The sequence below is a fragment of the Ovis canadensis genome, chromosome 3 (assembly GCF_042477335.2).
Source record: "Ovis canadensis isolate MfBH-ARS-UI-01 breed Bighorn chromosome 3, ARS-UI_OviCan_v2, whole genome shotgun sequence".
Lineage (NCBI taxonomy): Eukaryota > Metazoa > Chordata > Mammalia > Artiodactyla > Bovidae > Ovis > Ovis canadensis.
Window position 1 is genome coordinate 216,966,384 of NC_091247.1, and position 14,612 is coordinate 216,980,995.

The 14,612-nt window shown below is 49.6% G+C and overlaps 1 protein-coding gene across 1 annotated transcript; it reads right to left on the reverse strand.

The window, feature by feature from the left end:
* Nucleotides 1-2,719: 2,719 nt before the first annotated feature.
* Nucleotides 2,720-4,207, reverse strand: KCNA1 (potassium voltage-gated channel subfamily A member 1). Its single transcript, XM_069586513.1, has one exon. It carries the CDS (start codon nucleotides 4,205-4,207, stop codon nucleotides 2,720-2,722), a length of 1,488 nt encoding a protein of 495 aa, XP_069442614.1.
* Between the last annotated feature and the right edge of the window lie 10,405 nt (nucleotides 4,208-14,612).

Sequence of the window (14,612 nt, forward strand, 5' to 3'; positions counted from 1 at the left end):
CCTCCGTCTTCCTTGCTGTGTGCCACGTCCATCGTATAGATTCACAGAAGCCGCACAGGAAAAGAAAACATCCACGTTCTTTTCTTTTAGCGGAGTCAGCAGGCCTGGGTGTAACTCCAGTGTCTTGGTTTACTGCCTCACTGCCGGTCCTAGGGTAGGGTGGAAGGGAGGGGTGGAGCCACAGGGAATATTTCTGGAAGCAGCAGCACAGAAATGAAAGGCATTGGGCGGCAGGCAGCCACATGCTAAGTGCAAAGTGAGGGTCCCCACATCGGGTCATTCAAAAAGCCACGAGTGCCTCCCCGTCGACGGATGGCTGCTGGCCTCCAGAGGCCCCGGTGGTGAGGCTCTCTGTCGGCTAAGCACAAGGTCCCCACTGTCCTCAGGATGGCGTGTAGTGGGCAACAGAAGTTAGATGTTCAGCCTGCGAGTTGACCGCCAGGTGGGACTCTCATAGGAGCATTCTTGGGAAGAGCTGAAGGGGGATGGGCCAGGAGGGAAGGCTGCCAAAAGGTTGCTCTGAACCGGGTGTGCCTACATCCACAGTGATGCCTGCAAAGCTCAGACCGTCAGAGATGGCAAAGTGCTGCCGCAGACAGAGGGGAGGATGGAAATACGCCAGGACCGCTAGGGTGGACCCAGGGAAGCCTTGCTTGTCCAGAGGGACCCCTGGTGGGAAACAAATTCCCCACGAGTTTATATTGGCTTCTGGTGGAAAAGAGGAAGAAAACCAGTTTACGGTGCATGTCCAGTTGGAAGATGGGTCTTGGGCCCCAGTTTCCATCCCACGTCAGGCTGCCAAGGGGACCAAGTCCAGTGGATGGTCAGAGGGCATCTTCGCAGGTCTGTGCTGTTCCGAGGTGCAGGATGGTGTGGCGTCCCCACGATGGGGAGTGAGACAGCCAGGGTGGCAAAAGGAAAAGCAAAATCTCTGTGCCCCCACCGTCCCTCCCTCCCTTTCTGTTACATAACTTCTCAGCTGCATTAATGGAGGCACTTTCTGCAGTTCGCTGTGGGTACAGGATAAAGGCACTAAGCAACTATTAAATCAATTGGTTGAGTTTCTTCAGGGAGCCTCAGGGAGACGGCCGAAGTCCCTACAGACTTCAAATCAGGACTGCCAAAGGAAATCAGCTCGGCTTTGGGTGCATACAATGGAGAAACGTTTTTGTTTTTGTTTTTATTTACATCTCAAGAATGCACCAAAAAACATGCAGTATTGCACCTTTGTTTGTTGGTTTTGCTTGTGTTTGTCTCTAGCTAGAAAGAATACTTGTCCTTAGGTGTTGCTATATATACCTTGATCACTTCATTTTTCAACTGAGCTTCCCATGAAGGGATGGGCATATTGGTCCCCTCTCTGTCTAACTCTGCACAGAAACCTGACATTTCCCTGAGCAAAGGCAGGAAAATTGACTAAGTGCTCCCCACCCCCACCCCCACCCACTATTTCTTTTGGGCCCTTCATCCCACAAACTTATAATTTTTATTATTTTTTAATGTTTTTACATTAAATGAATCATGCACTAATTAATTCAAGGTACACCTTAATCAAATCAGCCATAATGCTGAATAAGAGAACATGCTTGGAGCTCCGAAAAGTACTGTGCCCAGCTGACTAACATAGGTACTTAAATACAGTACTTTACTGACTAATAAAAAGAGTTAATAAATGAAGGAGTGCACTTTTGGTGAATGCAAATGAAGAAGAATCTATCTGTAGAAGAATCGATTCCTAAGTAAGCTTATCCCCTATTGTCTGAGTTAACGTTCTCAGCATGCGATTATAAAATAAATTAGGATCAGATTCAAACATGCTTACACTTAGTTCCATTTGTGCTGTCTTGCAACAAGGAGGCTAAGGTGTTACACCCAGTTCTGGAGGCTGGGAGTCAGGGTGCAGGACTTGTGAGAAAAGACCCTTTGGGCGTATCTGCAGTTGAGAATCTTAGCAGCACTGCAGATGGATCAGTGAATTGCATTCAGTTATCACTGTTCCTTAGAGAAGAATTTGAATCAGAAAAGAATGGGGACAGAGGGAAAAAGTCCCTACAGAACCAGGACCAGTATCAGATTTCTAAGGTGCTTGGTGAACCAGTCTTAAGTAATTTTGTTTTCACCTTGGAATATGCAGTTCGGTGGATCAAAATAAAAACATCTGTTCGTTGCCCGTTTTGGCTGGTGTATCATGTTACATACAATACATCTGATGCACTGTCTAAAATATGCTGTGCAGTTTGCCAAGATTTCATATTAGAGTCCCATGCAAATTTTCATTTGATATTTCTAAGCGATCTTCTAATTCTCATTCAGTCACATGAAAGAAAAAAATTAAAGAAGCCAGCAAGAATTAAAAATGGGAAGCACATGATTCTTATTTTACCTAGACTAGTTCGTGGACTGAGTGATTTTAAACCAGTTTTAGACAATACACTTTCTTTTCCCATTTTTTTTAATAAAATGAAAATAATTTCTTTTTTTTTTTTTTCCATGGCTCCTGAAATCTTCCGGTTTTCCATCCCCAACATGGGCAATGCCCAACACTGGCAATGCAACAATGCATTGACGGTTCAATGGAACGTCCAAAGCTTACTTAGTAAAGTATCTACACAGAGAGTGACTTTGGTCACTCGGGGTTTGGTTTGATTTGTTTTGTTTTGTTTTTTAAGTCTTTCAGGCTGCTAAGTAGGGGCTTTTAAAAATTTCTTTGCTTGGCTTTTTAAACATCAGTCAGTAGCTTGCTCTTATTAACGTAGTTTTGGTTAGCTGTGGTACAATTGCCAGTTCTGATATTGGCCTGTCTAAAGTGGCCTATGCTATTATTCATATCCTCTTCGATCTCCATGTATTCAGATTTGCTGAGAGTGGATGAGCTGCGCCGACTGAGGTCACTGTCAGAGGCTAAGTTAGGGGCGCTAACATGGAGCAACTGAGCCTGCTCTTCCCCCTCAGTTTCTCGGTGGTAGAAATAGTTGAAATTGGACACAATGACAGGTACGGGCAGGGCAATTGTCAGCACACCAGCGATGGCACACAAGGAGCCCACGATCTTGCCTCCAATTGTCACAGGGTACATGTCACCGTATCCTACGGTGGTCATGGACACCACCGCCCACCAGAAAGCATCAGGGATACTGGAAAAGTGCGACTCAGCTTCTTCCGCCTCGGCAAAGTACACTGCACTAGAGAACAGTATGACCCCGATGAAGAGGAAAAAGATGAGCAGCCCTAGCTCCCTCATACTAGCCTTGAGGGTCTGGCCCAGGATTTGCAAGCCCTTAGAGTGGCGGGAGAGTTTGAAGATCCTAAATACCCTTACCAACCTGATGACTCTGAGGATGGCCAGCGAGGTGGCCTGCTCACCCTTCTGGTTGCCCTCCTGCTCTGCTATCTCGGTGCCCAGGGTGATGAAATAGGGGATGATGGCCACGATGTCGATGAAGTTCATGATGTTCTTGAAGAAGTCCGTCTTGCTGGGGCAGGCGAAGAAGCGCACCACCAGCTCGAAGGAGAACCAGATGATGCACAGCGTCTCGACGATGAAGAAGGGGTCCGTGAAGATGTTGGCGTTGTAGACCACCGTGGTGTTGTCCAGGCGGTGGACGGCGCCCGGGAAGTCCTTCTCGTCCTTCAGCTCAGGCAGCGTCTCCAGGCAGAAGATGACGATGGAGATGAGGATGACCATAACCGAGACGATGGCGATGACCCGCGCGGGCCCCGAGCTCTCCGGGTACTCGAAGAGCAGCCACACCTGGCGCTGGTACTCCTTCTCCGGCAAGGGCCGTTCCTCCTCCTTGATGAAGCCCTCGTCCTCGCGGAACTTCTCCATGGCCTCCTCGCCCAGCTCGTAAAACTTGATCTCCTCGGAGAACATGTCCAGCGGCACGTTGACCGGCCGGCGCAGCCGGCCCCCCGACTGGTAATAGTAGAGGATGGCATCGAAGCTGGGCCGGTTGCGGTCGAAGAAGTACTCGTTTCTGAGCGGGTCGAAGTAGCGCATGCGTTTCTTAGGGTTGCCCAGCAGCGTGTTGGGGAACTGCGCCAGAGTCTTGAGCTGCGTCTCGAAGCGCAGCCCGGAGATGTTGATGACCACACGCTCGCAGCATTCGTGGTCGTCGTGCTCGGCCGGCCGCGGGTAGCTGCCGTCCTGGGGGTGGCCTGGGGCGGCCGAAGCCTCGTCCACGTTCTCTCCGGACATCACCGTCATGGTGGAGGTGGTGGGAGGCGGAGATGGTGGCGGGAGGCGGGGGACGGGGCCGGGGCGGGGAGGGGCGAGGGAGGTGGGTTGGGTGGCGGACCCACGCGCCCTCCCCACCAGCGCTCCAGAGGCGGGGCTTCCGAGCCGGCAGGTGGAGACTATCAGCCACTTGGCTCCTGGAGACCCGCCCCTCCACCCTGCCTGCTCCTCAGTTTGGAATCCCTCTCGCCTGCCGCTCCGGTGCAGCTTTTCCGGGCGGGAAGGGGAGAGTTGGTGTGTCTTCCTGCTCCGAGGTGCCTTAACGCAGCGCCGTCCTAGCGGCCAGGGCCATGGCTTCTGGGTGACCCCGGCCTCCCCTCCCCTCCGCGAGCCCTCTTAGGACCCGGTGCGGAGCCGGCTCAGCGGACCCCCTCGCCCGCCACCCCTTCTGCTTCTCTTTGGCTCTTCCCCCCTACTAGCCCTCTTCGCCTGCCGCCTTCTAAGCTCCCACCGGGGCCATCGATGGACGCTGCAGAAAAATAGAAAGTGATACGGGGCAGAAGATCAGGAAGCGTTCACATGGGACGGACCCACAGACACGGAAGAGCACAGACCTCTAGCTTTTTTTTTTTTTTTTTTTTTCCAGAAAGCACGAGACTTTGGCTAGGGTTGTCACAGACACGCAGACAGACACACGCAGACACCCGAAGTCCAAGTTTGGGGCTCTTCCACCCCACTTTCCCCAATGCAATGCCCGACCGCCAATGTGTTTACAACTCGGTTAAACTAGAGATCGGAAAAGCGCCGAGAGACGCTGCGGGGAGCTCCGGATCCAGGCAGCATCTCCGTACCCCCCAGCTTCCCTCACCCGTCTCCCCGAGCCCCGCTTCTGCAGCCCCGAGCTGGGGAGCCCCCCTACCTGGCCGGCCGACTTGGCGCAGGGGAGGTGCTGAGTCGGCGGAGAGCCCGAGTGGGAATGCGGCAGGTCGGCTTTGCGGTACCCTGGCGCGAGCCGCGGCCGCCGCAGCATCCGAAGGGCGCCGGGGCCAGCGCGCCACCCTTGCCCCTGGTCCTGCTTCCTTCAGTCGGCCAGTTGCTTTACTCGGCAGCTACGGCGGAAATGTCCATTCCCTACGCCCATGCTCACCCGTGGCCGGCAGCTTGGAGACGCCACTCTGTCTCTTGTCTCTCTCTGTGTGTGCGGGGAGTTCCGGAGGCTGCGGATCGGAAGAGCAAAATGCCACCCTCTCCGGAGCTCTGAAGCGAATGACGATACGGAGCGCTTTCGCCCCCTCCCAGCACCGTGGGAGCCCTTGATTCGATCCCGAAGGAGGCGAGTGAGCGAGGGCCTGGATCTACAGGGCTCGCGGGTCTCCCCCGCCGCCTCCAGCACACCCCCGCGCGCGGACCTCGGCGAGGCTACGCGGAGCGCTGGGAGCCGTTCGCAGCGCCGAGTGGGGCAGGGTGCGTGCGGCGCGGGTCCCCTCGGTCCATTTCTGGGCGCTGCTAGATCAGCAGAAACCTGAGAAAGCGCAGGAATGCGGAGCAGCGATTGGCCCACCGGGGCGTGGGCTGGGGAGGGCGGGAGCGAGGAGGTAGACGGAAAACAGGAGGGGGTGGCTTGGCAGAGGGGAGGGGGTGGCTGTCACTCAGTTCCCACCCTTGCCAGCACTGCTTTTTCCTCCTCCGGCCCCGAAAAGCCGACCACCAGTTCTCCTCCCCTTCTGGTCCACAGCCCCGCACGCGCACATTCCTCGGCCGCGACCTTCCCGGGGAATTTCACATTGGAAATGCTCAGGTCCGACGCAATGCAGACGGTTGTGTTCCTGGCACAACTCCTCGGATGGGCGTGCGTTTGTGCAGCCCCGCGGTGATCCGCGTCTCGCCGCGCTGTGCGGCCCCTCCCGCAGGGGGGCTGTCTGCAGGCGCGGCCCGGCCCGTCCCCGCCGGCCTCGGGGGAGATGCGGACTTGGGCTCCGCAGTTGGGGAAATCACCCGGGTGCGTTCTCGGTCGCGCTGCTGCGAGGCGGTGGTGCTAACAGCGTGTCCCTCTTTGACCTACGACGGGAGTTGAAGTTTGCTGGCCATCAGACTATTCTGAAATACCGAGAATGTGACTTGGGGGAAACCAAAGGCTTCGTGGGTTTATGGGCTTGTCTGCCAACTTGGTGCTGATCAGAACGAATCTGAAAATCGAGTGGCTTGCCCACCTCCCACCCACGTCCGCCTTCCCGAAGCCTCTTTTCCCGACCTAGGGCCTTCTCGGGGCCACTTTGCAAGGCTGGCCACTTCTCGAGGATAGGGTCCGCCCAGAGGCGCTGGGGCTGGGGGCGGGGAGCGGGAGCCGGGGGCGTGCGCGGGGCGCTCGGAGTGCGGCTACAGCTGCGCCCCCAAAGACGCTTCTGCGCCTGGGCGCCCGCAGCGCGAGAGGAGGCAGCCAGCAGCTCGGGCACTTCAGTTACTGCCGAGTCTCCAAGGAGGCTGCGAGCGCCGGGAGTCGCCGCCGATTGGCTCCGCGGCTGCCTAGGGACCACCCGTTCGCACCGCAGCCTCCGCGCTGCCTCCCGCCTACACCACCCACCCCTTTAATCAGAGCCAAAGATTGAGTCCTCCCGGCTCTATTGTGGCTAGTGAGAGAGGCAGGAGCCTCTGCCGGTTTACCCAGGCGGTGCAGCAATCCTGGGCACCCAACTACTTAAGCTCCCGCCCACCAACTCCAGCATTTCTTTCAGAGAAAATAAGTATCCACTCCCTCGCAGGAGCGTATCCCAGCTTTTCTTTTACAAACAATGAGTTTCTGTTAAACCCCTCCTTTCCAAATTAAGCGCTGTCCTTTCCCCCACCTTCCAAACACACACTCCTGTATCCCACTAAGTCTGCAGTTTCTTTCCTTTCCACCTTATTGCTTTATTGAGAAAAAAGAAAAAAAACCACGAAGCTCTGCATTGGAATATCTGTGGCTCAGATGGTAAGGAATCTGCCTGCAGTGTGGGAGACCCTAGTTTGATCCCTGGGTGGGGAAGATCCCCTTGGAGGAGGAACTGGCAACCCATTCCAGTATTCTTACCTGGAGAAACCCATGGACAGAGGAGCCTGGTGGGCTGCAGTCCATGGAGTCGCAAAGAGTTGGACAGGACTGAGCAACTAACACACACAGACACACACACACACACACACACACACATTTTAGTTGCTGCTGCTATGATTGCTAGTGCTGTTACAGCCCTATCTGAGAACAAATACCCTACTACTAGACCCAATAAACATTTTCTGACCATCTCGCAGCAATAAGGGGCTTCCTACCTTGCTGCTGTATCTCCCTTGACCTGTAGCCCCCCATTTCTTTTAAAAGTTTCTCATACTGTCATCTCCCCAGCTTCCTCTGGATGCACTTGCACTGATTCAGCACTGGGAGGTTGACTTGCTAGAAGAGATTTACAGACTGGAGGAGATCCCAGATTCCTAAATCCAGGGTTTAATAAGGGGGCACAATAAGATCAGGAAGTTTTCAATGTCCCTGGCAGATGTCTTTAGAGCAGGTCTGGACCTCCAAGGAATTGGAAGAAAGTTGCTGAGCTAGGAACTCACTTGATACAACCTTGCCATTGGTAAGGGTTTGAAGATGTTAATTTATTCAACAATTTGCTTAGCTCCAGCTTTGTGTCTCCCTGGTGGCTCAGACAGTAAAGAATCTGCCTGCAGTGCGGGAGACCTGGGTTCAATCCCTGGGTAGGGGAGATCCCCTGGAGGAGGGCATGGCAACCCACTCCAGTATTCTTGCCTGGAGAATCCCCATGGACAGAGGAGCCTGGTGGGCTGCAGTCCATGGAGTCACAAAGATTAGGACATGACTGCGCAATTAAGCACAGCCCAGAACAGCTGTGTGTCAGCCAAGTTCTAGCACTGAAGACGTGGTAATAACTAAGATACGAGGTCCCAGACCTCTCAGTGTTCACATTCTTGTGGAAGAAACAGTCAACAAACAAACCACTGCATATATGAACAGCATTTTTAATATCCATTCACCTGTCCATGGACACTTAGGCTATTTCCTTGTCTTAACTATTTAAATAGCACTGCTATGAACATAGAAGTGGTGTATTTTTCAAGTTATATATAGTTTTGTCTAGATATACAAGATGGAATACTACTCAGCCAGATAAAAGAAAGAAATAATGCCATTTACAGGAAAATGGATGGGCCTAGAGATTATCATACTAACCGAAGTAAGTCAGAAAAACAAATATCATATGATATCACTTATATGCAGAATCCAAAATGTGATGGACAGGAAGTTATCTACGAGACAGAAACAGACACACGGACACAGAGAACAGACTTGTGATTGCCATAGGGGAGGGATGGACTGGGGGTTTGGGATTAGCAGATGCCAATTATCACATACAGGATGGATAAACAACAAGGTCCTACTCTATAGCACAGGGAAGTATATTCAATATCCTGTGATAAGCCATAATGGAAAAGAATATGAAAAACTACATATAGTTATATGTATATATAACCGAATCATTTTGCTGTACACCAGAAACTAACACAACATTGTTATAGTTACACAGCTATACCTCAATAAAATGAATTTTAAAAAGACAAATAAACCCTGTTAGATTAAAAAAAAATTAAGAGAATAGAAAGTGACAAATATAGGTGTGTGTGGATAGGAAGTGTCTCTCTGCAGAGGTAGCATTTGAACAAAGAACTTCAAGAACTGAGAGGGTAGAGAACAGGCAGATCAGAAGGCTGGGCGTGAGAGCCAAAGCAAAGATTCTAAGGCAAGGACAAGCACAGCGTATCTGGGAAGCAAAAGAGGACCAGAAAGAAATGACCAAGGAAAAGTGTGGGAGAAACTAGGTCAGAAAAGCAGGCAGGGACCTGCTCATGCAGAGCCTCTTAAGCCACTCTAAGAATATTTCATTTTATTTTGAGCACAATGGGAGGTGATCGGAGGACTTGGATCCATGAAGTAACATAATAAGATTTGCCTTTTTTTTTTTTTTTTGCCGCACTGCACAACTTGTGAGATTTTAGTTCCCTGACCAGCATATGAACCTGGGCCCTTGGTAGTGAAAGCACAGAATCCTAACCACTGGACCACCAGGGAATTCCCTGATCTGCCTTTTTTAGAGGTTATTCCGGTGGCTCCAACGGGAAAGAATCTGCCTGCAATGAGGGAGACCCAGGTTCGATCCCTAAGTCAGGAAGATCCCCTGGAGAAGGAAACAGCAACCTACTCCTGTATTCTTGCCTGGGAAATCCCATGGACAGAGGAGCCTGGCGGGCTACAGTCCATGGGATCACAAAGTCAGACACAACTGAAAGACTTTCACTTTCAGGAGCAAGGCATAAGGTTGGAGGTCACTGAGTAGCACAAAGGAAGATGGCTTAAACTGGGGAAAGAGTGGTAGGAATGGGATTACATTTTGAAAACAGAGATAGCAAGATTCCGGATATGAAGAAACAGTTCAAGAACATCTTCTAGCTCTGTAACCATAGTAACCAGGTGGATGGTGATGGCATTTCCTGGAGGAGTGAATTGGACAGCACTTGTCCCACCAGGATGTGAACTGCACAAAGTCTGGGACCTGGTGTGTTTTAGTTGTGACTGCCTTGGGCCATGGAGGCTTTTCCTCAGAGTCTCCCTGCCTCACCATTCTTCCTTCCCTGTGGCCACTTGCCCTGCCTCAGCTGCTGCTGGGTCAGCCAGGTCTGTGCCAGCAGCAGAATTCTGCCCAATGAAGTTGACCACACAGCGATGCATGGAATCTGGAGTGCCCAAGATGGCAAAAAGTTCCAGGTGACCAACACAGGCACGTGGAGACATTGATTCAATGGGCCAGCCGGAGCTGCCCTGTAGGAGGCGTGAGATAGGATGAAGCCTGGAGGTAAATTCCCTCTCTCTTTATTCTTTTCAGGGACCAGCTGCATCCCTTTGTGGCTCATGAAGCTGTGGTCAGCTTGGTAACTTGCCACATTGTACTTGCCCTCTCTCCTTCCCTCTTCCCTTCCGCTCCCTGCTTGGGGACCGTGCCTTCCATTAAAGCCAAGATCCTATCTCAGGTTCTGTTTTCTAGGCAGAGCAAGTCCAGACTCTTCAGTTTGAGACATGTTAGGTTGGCGCTATCTGTTAAAAATCCAATGCAGATGATGAATGAGCAGTTGGGCACACGAGTAAGTCTAGAGTTCAAAGAGGATTGCGTAGACCTGAGTTTCTCAGCCTCGGCACTTGGTCTGGATACTTTGTGGGGGGGTGTTTCCATTTTGTTGTTCTGTGCATTTTTGGAGGCTCAGCAGCATTGCTGGCTTTTTCCTGCCAGCTGCCAGGAGCACCTGCTCCCAGTCATGACAGCCAATAACGTCTCCAGACGTTGCCACATGTCCCCTTGGGGGGCAAAATCACCTCCCCTGGGAACCACTGGGGTAGATGGTAGTTGAAGTCAGAGCCCCGGACTAGCATCCTTGGACATGAAGGCAGGAAGAGAAGAGCCAGTGTTCTGAAACAGCACCCCAGGATATTCTAATTCTCAAAGGCTGATAAAAGACGAAAATACCAGGCAGGGAGACAGAGAAACAGTGACTGGTGAGGGAAGGAAACCAGGAGTGTGTGCGGTTCCTGGAAACGAATGAATACAGTGTTTTTCATGGGAGGCAAAAAGAGAGACAGATAGACTTAGCAACTCAACAACAACAGCAACAGTGCTTTTTGGTTTTTAACTTTTTATATTGGAGTATAGCCGATTAACAATGTTGTGACAGTTTCAAGTGGACAGCAAAGGGACTCAACCCCTACACATGTATCCATTCTCCCCCAAACTCCCCTCCCATCCAGTCTGCCACATAACACTGAGCAGAATTCCCTGTGTTATACAGCAGGCCCTTGTTGATTATTCATTTTAAATAGAGCAGTGTACGTACAATGTTTTGAGAAAGAGAGAAAAATTATTTTTTTGAACACTGCTGATAGAATGAGGAAATTAGAATTAACTACCAGATTTAGACAAAATTGAGATTTAAAAAAAACAACTGAGAGAGAAGAACTAATGACAGTGGGTAAAATCAGATCTTGAAATTTTGGGGTCAACAGGGGGGAAATGGAGCAGAGGCTTCCATCAAGGAAGGGTGACAAGACTTTTTTTTTTTTTTTTTAAGATGAGAGCTATTACAATATGTTTGCATGCTGATGGGGATGATTCAGTAGAAAGGGAAAAATTGTTGATGCAGTAGAAAGAGAAACACTGGAGCAATGTTCGTGAGAAGGCAAAAGGAGAATGGGATGTGAGATCCAAATGAAGAGATTGGCTTTGGAAAAGGACAGCAAATCCATAGACAGTGAGGCGAGAGCAGAGTTCAGGCTTAAGTAGTTTAGTAGATGTGGCTGGGGAGTTTGTGGACATTGACTTATGCAATCAGAAGCAATTTTTTCAGTTAAAAGGGGAGTGAAGGCATCAGCTGAAAGTGAGGGTAAGAAGGAGGTCTCGGAAGTAGGAGAGGGGAAAGTGTGAAGTAACCACCCAGGGGGAAAAAAAGGTGAAAGCATCAGGGACCGTGGCAGGATTGCCTGGCAGTATCATGGGCTCCCTTTTGGTGAGGGACCATGCATTTCAGTGATTGTTTAAGATAAACTTGGAAGTGAGTCAGGATAGAATTAGTTCTGATGACTGTTTATGGGAAATGTGAAACTAGTTCTAAATATAGCCTCCTTCTTAGCATTGGTTTCTTAAGTGTTATGTAGCGGCTAGACAAGACATGGCAAGGAAAGAACTGGTCTTCCCAGGCTAGGAAATATCCATGTGTACTCACCTTAGATCCTGCTGAGCAGTGTTACAAGATGGGGAATGAGTGGGGGTCTGAGGTGTAATCATAAAAGGTAACAGAATCACTTGAGGCACAAAGGAAACTTCAAGCTTCTCCAAGAACGTGAGATGACACCGAGTGGTATGGATGACCATGTTAGCCAGGCGTCCTCTTGTTGGGACTTGTGATCCAGCTTATCTATACATAGGGGCTTTCCTAGTGGCTCAGATGCTGGCTCTGACTACGATGCCAGAGACTTGGGTTCAATCCCTATGTCGGGAGGGAAGATCCCCTGGAGGAGGGCGTGGCAACCCACTCCAGTATTCTTGCCTGGAGAATCCCATGGACAGAGGAGCCTGGCGGGCTACGGTCCATGCGGTCGCAAAGAGTCAGAAAGATTGAGTGACTAACACTTTCTTTTTATCTAAATGGGCTCCAGGGGTCCATGAACATCTGAAATTGCTTGCACACTTCTGTATATGTCAATAATCTTCTTTCTGAGCACCAAGTCTGCAAGTGATCTTTATCAAAATCTCAAAGGAAGCTTACACTGGAACAGTTAAAAGCCTATATTTTAAAATCATGGATAAGTTCTAATTCAATGACTCTGATCATGAACAAGTCACTCCATTATTTTATATCTTCATCTCCTTATTTGTAAAATCTTTATTATTGTAGGCAGTGAGCATAAAAGACAAATTGAGTACTGAACAGGGCCTGACAGAGTTAAACTTCATAAAATGTCAAGGAGAAAAATGACCAGGAAGATTAGGAATCATTGCATTAGCTCTCTAAGAAACATTCTCCCAGGATAAAGCAGTCCCTAAATAATTGAGAATCAGAGAAAAGAATGAATGTACTCCCTACCATCAAGAATTCTTACAGCTGGGACTTCCCTACTGGTCCAGCCATTAAGAATCTGCCTTCCAATGCAGGGGATGCAGGTTCAGTCCCTGGTCAGGGAACTAAGATCACATAGGCCAAAAAGGGCAAGCTAAGCCCTTGCACTGCAACTAAGATTGTCTGCATACCACAAATAGAGAGCCTAGCCCGCATGTGCCCCAAAAAAGACCCAGTGGAGTCACAGTCAAAAAAGAGTAATAATAATCCTTTAAGCCAACTTCAGTATTCAACCACAGCAGGGTAACGGGTGCTACAGTTTTCTCCCACCATGAAAGTGAAAAGTGAAAGTGAAGCCGCTCAGTCATGTCCGACTCTTTGCCACCCCGTGGACTATAGTCCTACCAGGCTCCTCCATCCTTGGGATTCTCCAGGCAAGAGTACTGGAGTGGGTTGCCATTTCCTTCTTCAGGGGATCTTCGCAACCCAGAGATCAAACCCGGGTCTTCCGCATTGGAGGCAGATGCTTTAACCTCTGAACCAAAAAACTGGCTAAACTACGTGAGGCAGCACTGGGCAAGAGGCAGGGCAGAACTGAGATCTCTTATGCACAAGTGCATGAATTCATACTCAGTCGTGTCCAATTCATTCCAGCTCCGAGGACTATGGGTTGCCAGGCTCCTCGGTCCATGGGATTTCCCAGGCAAGAATACTGGAGTGGGTTGCTATTTCCTTCCCCAGGGGATCTTCTCAACCCAGGGATCGAACCCAAATCTCCTGCATTGCAGGCAGATTCTTTACCACTGAGCCATCATAAAAGGGAAACAAATGAGGTGCGCTCTGTCACAGGCTGGCTTTTTGCCTAGAGGTACTTTCCAGAAGTATGCAAGGAGAAGGGACCCAAGCAGAGCCTGGAAATCTCACTGAGTTGGAGAGACAGAGGCTGGAGTCTGGTGAGGCTGAAGTGGCTGCAAGTTATGAGACAAAGCACTGAATACCATAAAAAAAGTACCAGAAATCTGTGCAGGCTTCGCTTGAATCTGTGAGTTGGTGATGGACAGGGAGTCCTGGCGTGCTGAAATTCATGGGGTCGCAAAGAGTCGGACACGAATGAGCGACTGAACTGAACTGAACTGGGTCCAGATAAGGACTGAACCCACATCTCCGGCTTTGGCAGGTGGAGTCTTTACCACTGAGCCACCTAGTTGGTGACAAAAACACTAAAATGAGATAAGAGGCATACAGATTGGAAAGAAAGAAACAAAATTGCTTGTATTCATAGACAACATGAATCTGTACATGGAAAACTCCTACAGATTCTACGAGAAAATCTGCTAGAAATAGTAAGTGAATTTAGAAAGGCTGAAGGAAACAAGGTGGATATATAAAAATCAGTACACTCTACCACCTACAACATCAAAAAACATAAAATGCTTAAATATTAAAGTAACAAAATGCTACATATAAGAGCTATACTTGGAAAACGATAAGACACTGCCTAGAGAAATGCCAAAAGACCTAAGTAAATGGAAAGAGATAACATGATCATGGACCAGACAACTCAGTATTATGATGATGTCAATTCTCCCCAAACATAACTTCAATCAAAATGCCAGCAGTCTTGTGCACAGAAATCGGTTCTAAAATAAAGCTGATTCTAAAACATATGAAAACACAGAGACCTAGGATAAAAGAAGTTTAAAACAGAACTATCATAATAATATTTTTTAAGTAAAAAACAAAACAGCAAGAACTATGTTATAGGACTTTACCTTATTTTAAGACC

Coding starts and splice junctions, on each gene's coding strand:
- KCNA1 (XM_069586513.1), bottom strand. CDS start 4,207: ATGACGGTGATGTCCGGAGAGAACGTGGACGAGGCTTCGGCCGCCCCA.